Source organism: Condylura cristata, unplaced genomic scaffold (genome assembly GCF_000260355.1).
Source record: "Condylura cristata isolate star-nosed mole 26May11 unplaced genomic scaffold, ConCri1.0 scaffold00013, whole genome shotgun sequence".
NCBI lineage: Eukaryota > Metazoa > Chordata > Mammalia > Eulipotyphla > Talpidae > Condylura > Condylura cristata.
This window is the reverse complement of record NW_004567114.1, coordinates 6,053,235-6,061,295: the sequence shown is the minus strand read 5'-3', so window position 1 is coordinate 6,061,295 and position 8,061 is coordinate 6,053,235. Positions and strand designations below refer to the sequence as shown.

Sequence of the window (8,061 nt, the reverse complement as noted above, 5' to 3'; positions counted from 1 at the left end):
TTTGATCTGCCTGTTCTGCTCCCCGCTCTGTCTCTGGTGAAGCCTCTCACCACCCCTGAGCCTCTGGCCTGTACCCCAGTTCTGTATGGGTAAATAAAGCTTTAAAAAAAATAAATAAAGCTTTAAAAAAAAAAAAAGGCACATTAACACACGTTCGTGTAGACTGGGGAGGGCAGCCAGTCCAGCCGCCCGTAGCTTAGCGCAGAGAAGTGCCCCACAGGCCACACAGCAGGGTCTCCGTGCCTTCACACCTCCGCTTCTCACCGAAGCACAGCGGGAGCAGACACCCCCTGGCCTTGAGATGCGTTTGTTCTACAACATTTGTAATGTTATATTTACAGGTGCTTTTTAAATCTTACCAATTTTGTGCAGTTTTTCACAGCAAATGAGGGCTACAACTCTTTCAGCCAATCGAACGCAATTCATGGGTGGGCCCTGAAAGGGACAGAAAGCTTTTCATTGCCTGTGCACAGTCACATTATCATCAGCACATAAAACCTCTGCACAGGCTCTCTACAGCCGAAATTTACCAGAACAAAGCCCTCGATCTTGAAAAATGTCAGCAAGTTTTAAAAAATTCTAATCTCCATAGTTGAACTAGCCATCTCTTCAAATCCTGCCCAGTAAAACCACTAAGTTATAAAACTAAGATTTACCAACTTTAATAAAAATTTCAGGAAAAAATTTTAACCTATCTATTTTCCTCTAATTTACAAATATGGAACCAAAGCATCCCCCACCCACACACAGAATGCAGCTATGCCAGGAATGCGGCTATAACACACGGTGGTGGTACTGGGTGACCTCACGTGCGCAACAGGAAATGGTCATTTGCGCAGCTGGGACCAGGGCACAAAAGCAGTTGTGTAGCCCAGCCTGAGCTGTGCAACGGGCCTGGGGGCCTGGGTCACCCACTCGAAATCTCTGAATTCAGTCGAATGGTTCTGTGAGCTGTGCTAAGGTTATCTGGCGCATTTCTAAGGGTTATACATTACGCTGTCTATTAAAACACCAACATGCAGTTGACTATCTAAGAGGTTTATAAATCTGCTTTTATTTTTAAAACCAAATTTCCCTATAACTTGGATAGGGTTACAGAAGCTGGAAAAAATCCATTAATGACATATTTTAACAGCACAATAGTTTCTTTTGCTAAACTTACAACAATGGAGGCTCGTAGAGGTGAGTTAATTGGCAGATAAAGAGTTGAATAAAATGTACCATCAGGCAACTCTCGGGTTCTACATTTCGGAGCTAGATGAGTAAATGGATCGCTTGGTAATCTAGCACAGTATCTGTGAAGAAAAAGACATTCTGATGCTAAATCTAGAAATAGAAAATTTTGTATTGGAATTCACATCCTGAAGCTTGATTTTTTATTTTCCTCATCCCTCACCCCCACTCCCAGACTGGCAGTTATCTGTGGAGTTTGCACTTAATCTCTTTAAACGGTCAATGAGATGGCACAGTATAGGACAGAACTTTCTGTGGTGTCTGTGTGTCTGCACTGGCCTGTCAGGACAGTGAATGAGCACTTAAAATGTGACAAGGGCAGCCAGGGGTTCAATGTTCTATTTATTTAGTGTTTATTTATTTGTTTATTTAAATAAGTAAATATTATAATATTTATTTAATGTTAGCTAAAATCAAAACTTGGACTTAAACAGCTGTATGGCTCGTGCTACCACACTGGACAGTGCAGAAAGGACAGCTCTGACTGTCAAGGGAACACACGGCAGCACTGGCCCCTAAATGAGCCTGTGCCTGTCGGCAACCAGCAGGGCCAAGGAGAGGAAGGTACAGGCAGGCGGAAGGAGGACACGGAGCGGGTGTCGGCCCACTCTACGCGGGGAGACTGGACACAGAATCAGCTGTCCGAGGATAATGGGAGCGATTTTCCCACCGCTGAAAAGTCAGAACAAAGGAGAGAGGCAGCAACTACTGTTCTCTGGGGGGATGATGACCATGAAGTAAGAGCTGCGGCGCATGTGGACTGTACACAGGCCATGAATAAGTCTACTTCCCAGCACGGTCTGCGAAAGAACCAGGCGGAAGCACCCGGGAAAGGCTCAGAGCCCAGTTCTGAAGGCATCCATGCTCCACTGAAAGGAACCAGGTTGGCTCCTTGGAGTGTGAACCACTATCTAGACCTTCCTTGGCTGAGCTAGGGAAGTAGGAGATAAAGCTACATCTTCCTGTTCTCCAAAATGAGGCAGTACTCAAAGCATGATGGTGGTGCGTTAAAAAGACAGGGACTACGTTAAAGGGGCTCTCGCTGGCCAGATGAGACAACTTACCATCAAAATACATAATGACAGTAACACATTATAACCGTCTGAATAAAATGGAGTCTGTTAGTTCACAATAGATAACAAAAAGAATAAATGGAGAAAGAGAAAGTACTTCTTAATAGTTGAATGGCAAAAAAAAAAAAAAAATGCAGATAGCAAAATGACTTCAAAAATCACTATTTTGTAGACATCACAGTAATAATTCAAGTAAGAAATATCAATGAATGCTAATGAGTGAAATGGGGATGAGAAATAAATTTAATTAAATCTTAAAATTAAATTTTATAATGTCAAGTATCTCTTCATGAAATCCTTGCTGTTCGCAGGGCATATGCTGGCAGGCCTGGGGGGGTGGGCACCCCACCCACAGGCCCGCAGCCTCAGGCACCAGAGGCGGTACGGAGACCACAGCCTCACTTCCGTGACACGTGGCCAAAACACACAGCCTGAGCGCAGTCAGGAGAAAAAGTCATCCACGTCCAAACTGAGAGACAGGCCACGGATTGGCTGGCCTGGGACCTTCAAAAGCCTCAGGCGTGCAAGTCAAGGAGAGACGAGAGAGCTGAGTGGTGGCTCGCAGCACAGGACAGTGCTGCAAACTCCCATGAGCTGCCCGGGTAACGGTACGTGGGACTTCCTTACAGTAATCCACAGCATTTTCTAGTTGAAACTGGTTCAAAATAAAGGCTGAAAAGAAAATCTCACATCTGCTGCTCCTCTGCACGACGCCCCCCTAATGCAGCCCACTAGGCAGCTGCTTTGCTCAGCTCTTCTAAAAGCTATTAACAACCCAAGGTAAAGTGAGTGAGAGCAGTCTCAGAAGCACAGGCTTCTACATTGCTGCTAGTGGAAAATTCAATGTGGCACCCGTGCCTGGCACAAAACAAATTTCAGGATTTGGGAAAAACCACGTGAGCACTGTAAAGCAAATCACACCTAATTAAAATGCACACGCCTTCATCACTCAGCCTTACAGTGAGGACAAAGCCATGACTACTGCACAATACTGTTTCTGCCTTCGGACCTAAAAGAAGAACAAGCGGGGAAAGCCACTTCTCCTCTGGCTCTATCACAATACTGCAAGACACAAACGAAAGGACAGGGACACGACACGACGCGCCAGGGCTTCTCGGCACTGGCGACAGCGGGTCCTCCCGGTGACCGTCTCCTGCATACCTATTGATGTGTCCGATGGCCGTGTTTATCGTGACCTGCGAGCCACCGTCGTCAGGCCTCAGCACGTACGGCGGGAAGACGTCGTCATCGTCCACCACGGGCTCCATGTCTGCTTCACCAGTGTCGGCTGACTTGGAACACTTGTTTCTCAAGATCTGGACATTTGAGAAAGAGGCTTAAGGATGAGCCAGGTGCCTCCCTCCCTGTATTTTTCCTCCTCAGTGCCTACAGGAAAGCCCTCTCAACAACAAGCCTTCCAGACGCTGCACTACTCCCAAACCACCTGCTCCCAGTCACAGGGAGAAACGTGCACGCGGGCGCGGCCTGCCCTGACCCTGCCTGCACGCGTGCGCACACTCAGGCCCGGGCACACTGACCGCCAGTCTTGTGAGCTCAGGCCTGCCACCACTCTCTCTCCACTGTTAACCCCCATCCACACTAACAGCGTCCGCGCCCGGTCATCCTCCCCTCAGAACATATTTCGCTGCTGTTTTACTGTCAGTGTTCAAACACTGGAACAACAATGCTGGCTTTTGGTACTTATAATCCATTTTCTTAGAATGTGCACACTGTATGCCTGATGTAGCTAAAAATGTCTCTATTTCTATACACTGAAAAAAGGGACTCAAAGGGGGGGGTCTTACCTTTTCAATGGCCTTATATGTTTTAAGGTCTACTTCAAAACTTTTGATTTTGTCTGTATCTGCCAGCATTATGTAGTTTGAGATCGGCGCCCTTGCTCTCCCCTTAGATTGAACGTAGGAGCGATACTCTGTGGGCAAGTCAAAGCGAACCACCAAGTTGCATTTTGGTATATCGACACCCTCTTCCACAATACTTGTTGCAATAAGTAAGTTGGTCTCATGAGCTCGAAATTTCCTAAGTACCTGAAAAAAAAAATCACCAAATAAAGCAATTCTAAGACATTTTCCAAAGGAAACTCTCACAGAACAAGCAAGCTGCACGAACACCTGGGAGAACAAACTCCAACCTAATGACTTTTCAACTGAACGGCAGAAAGCCTCCTGCTTTAGGGTGTGCTCTCCACCAGGCAGGCGGCTGCAGGTGGCCCGAGCCGCTTCCGTACTGACCACAGGGAGCCAACCGAGCACATGACCAAAGGAAAGGCCTCTCTCTGGAGCCCTGCCCAATAGCCCGACCCTCCAGGAGAGCATCTCATGTCTGTGAGACTTGCCAATGTCCCTTCCAGGTGTCAAAACTCTCACAAAAATCCCAAATCACTCAGATTTAAAAATTATAAGCAAGGCAGTACTTATTTTCTGACATCTTAGAACATTTTCAATTTCAGGAATCAGAACTGATTAAAACATAAAATGAAAACTTTTTTCATGCTACATTTAAAACAGCATTATTTTCCAGTCCCGGGTAAGTCACACAATTATAGTAAGCTGGGTTTTAGGCAGATCTGTGAGACTCGGCTGGGGTACTGTCAGAATGTGAGGAGGTGGGAAATGACTTCACCATGGCCCATCCCACACGTAGATAAACATCAACCTTTAAATGAAGTGCGTGATCAGAACACTGCAGTTGCTTGTAGCATCTTCACCATGCTGTCTACTACATTAAAACCTAAAAGGCATGAGAAAAGGAAGCCTGCGTCTTTAACATGCAGTAGTATTCGTGCGCTGTTCACCAAGGTACAGCTTTAATGGAAGAGCTCGGCGCCGCTGGGGCCGAGGTGCCGTCAGCCCAACAAAGGCAAACTGAGCTGACGGCCAACGAGACGCAACGTCAATTCACCAGAACACGCTAACGCCCACCCGTGGCCCACGACGGCCACATCATGGCAGCCCGGTCACCGAGCCCTGCGCAGGACTGCAAGGCAGGCAGGCAGGGCGCCCCCAGCAGCTGGAGCACGTTCTGAGGACTGTTACTGAGCCATTATTTGAGTTACCTCTTCCTGTTTTCTGAATTCTGCTTCCATCTGCTTGTTGCGAGGCTGGTTTTTTCCAATGCCGTGTCCTGTTATAAAGTTGCTGCTGATGTAAGCCAGCTCTGGGTCTTGTTTGCCAGCTTCCTTTATCAACCTAAGAAAATGATAGGCATTTGGAGGTTAAGCACTGCTGAGGGAAAAAACTTAAACTTGTGTTTGTAAGGCCTTTCTTAAGGTAGAAATATGGATCGTTTTCTGCCAACACATCTAACATAACGGTCTTGGTGTTGTGTTTTGTTTTTCCCACTGGGCTTAAACAGAAAAAAACCACCTGTCTTTACTGTGTAGCTCTGTGGACCAAACTCATAGCCGAACACAGAGTGGCCTTCCACTGGCAAAGGGCTGGTCATACTACCGCCGCCCTGCTACCTCAGCAGTCCTGACTCATTAGTCATGTGCCCTGAGGGGCAGCGCCAGGCAGAAGGAAACAAAGATCCTCTCCCTCCTGGCTCCCCGCCAGGACTTAGATGAAGATACACACACTCGCCCCTTCTCTGAAAGATCCGAGCACGCCTCCACAGGCGGGAAAAGCTGCAACAGCAGCAGCCAGGCCCATCTTCACTGCCACACTTGCAGAGAACAGGCCCCGCAAACCCGACACCCCAGAAGAACTTCCACGGGAAAGGAGACTCGTTCTCCTGCTCTATGCAGTGAGAAGGTTCCAGTTGTAAAGGGCCCTGTGACAAGACACAAGGCTGTTTCTCGAAGCAGGCCTTGGCCAGAAACCCTGCATCACTGGCACTCTACGGTCCAGCGGTCATCTCTCAGTCCCCAGTCCTCCACGCCCACTTCCACACAACAGAAAACTGAACGTGGGCGCAGCAATGGCCAAGAAGCCCCACCCTCCCGTCGTGAGAGAGGAGTCTGAGCTGGCCCCTCTTCCTGCCTGCTCCTTCCTCTGTGTTAGCCCAGAGGGCCGGCAACCGAAGGCTGGCCTCCCAGCTACAAAAGGAAAAGGGCTACAGGAGGGATCGCAGCCCAGGGGACAGAAGGTTAACACTTAGGGCTGCCATTACAGCTATTTTGGAAATATCCACACTCAAAAACTCAGCACATGGGATAAATGGTTCCACACCTGACATAAGTGACTCCAGATGGGCTCTCTGAAGTCACACAACATAGTATGAATTCCTAAAAGAAAATTGCATTCTTAAGTCAAACCATTCTTTTGTTGTTGTTGTTATTACATGAAACAGACTAATATCAAAGCGCGAGCGGAGACCTTGAGTGGCTGTCTAGAAGACCGTCGGCCTCCCGATCGCACACACTTGCGTGTCTGGGTTAGTTTGGGAGCCCGTTCCATAGTTCAAGTACTTTAAATGTTCAGCATCAGAAATGTTTTAATATGTTCCAACTTTGTTTAGTTATTATAATAAACTTATGTCAGGAACAGAAAGCAGTGTTATACGCGAACAAATCACACGCCCAAAGTCTAAAATGTGAAGTTAATTATCTTAGAAATAATATGCACCTCCAAGTTTTAGTTTATATAAGCATCAAATGGAATAGAGATTTTAAAATGCACTTCAAATTGCTCCTATTAGGCAAAAAATGTATTTTACTTTGCAAAATTAATCTGGCATACTCTAATTAGCTGAGAAATAGAAACACTAAGAGTGAATTTATTTCTCCTAATGAAACTCAAATCAACACTGCAGGGAACACAAGAGGAACTCGTAGAATAAACTAACTTCCTGCAAGAGATGACGACGTGCCCTCTACCTCTGCTGATAAAAGTTTAGAGACCCAAAAAAAACCCAAAAGCATGTCTGACCAGATAACCAGGGACGCCTGGCCATGCCAGACAAGCGGCAGGCTCTGGGGAAACAGAACCAGCCTCCCGGCGCCAGGGCGGCGCCAATGACGCCACCAGCTCACAGCTCCGCAGTGCAGAACTGGCAAGGCAAAGTCTCAGTTGTTCACTTTGATTTACACCGAGTTTATACAGGGTGTTCCACAAGCAAGCTGTTGGGTAAGCTATGCTGCTTCCTAGGGCACAACATTTCTGAAATTATCTGTAGCAAAAAACACTTTTTATTTCAAATCCACCAGAGACTAGTATTCTTGTAAAATTCCATGAAAATGAAACATTAATGATTAAAAAGCATTTAATGCTTTAAAAAGCATCCAAGTTCGAGCACTAACTGTATCCAACGGCTGCCCGCTTGCTGCTGGTCCTGGCCTCTACACCTGGCTGCAGCGGGCAGGGCCACCAGCGCCCGGCGCACCGGGGCCAGCGGGCCCAACAGGAAACACAGCTGGACCTAGAAAACCAGTACACGGACTGCTGAGAATAGCGGTCTCCTGAGCATGCTCTGGATGCAGACAATCATAAAGGAGACAGAGGTCAAAGACAAGCGCTGTTTGAAATCTCCTCCGGGTGCGGATATGATCAACAATACCTTTAGTAGCATGTCCTTGTCAATGTGAGAATAAAATATGATTCCTCTAGTATCATAACAAAAACTATCTCTGATAGTTCCAGCACATCAAAGCCATACCCCCAACTGTGGACATAAAGAACATAAGAAATTAGTGATAAAGCCGCATTTTCTTTCTTTTTTTTTTTTTAAAGATTTATTTATTTGTGCATACAGAACTGGGGTACAGGCCAGAGGCTCAGGGGCAGTGAGAGGCTTC

General features: G+C 46.8%; 1 protein-coding gene across 1 annotated transcript in view; it reads right to left on the bottom strand.

Annotated features, from left to right (window-relative positions):
* Window positions 1-8,061, bottom strand: part of DICER1 (dicer 1, ribonuclease type III) — a 42,724-nt gene that overhangs the window by 19,659 nt on the left and 15,004 nt on the right. The window contains exons 10-14 of the mRNA XM_004681590.2: window positions 5,383-5,515; window positions 4,112-4,354; window positions 3,468-3,622; window positions 1,163-1,295; window positions 360-435 (exon numbers count right to left, since the gene is read on the bottom strand). Coding sequence (XP_004681647.1) covers window positions 360-435; window positions 1,163-1,295; window positions 3,468-3,622; window positions 4,112-4,354; window positions 5,383-5,515 — 740 coding nt within the window. The remainder of the gene's footprint in view (window positions 1-359; window positions 436-1,162; window positions 1,296-3,467; window positions 3,623-4,111; window positions 4,355-5,382; window positions 5,516-8,061) is intronic.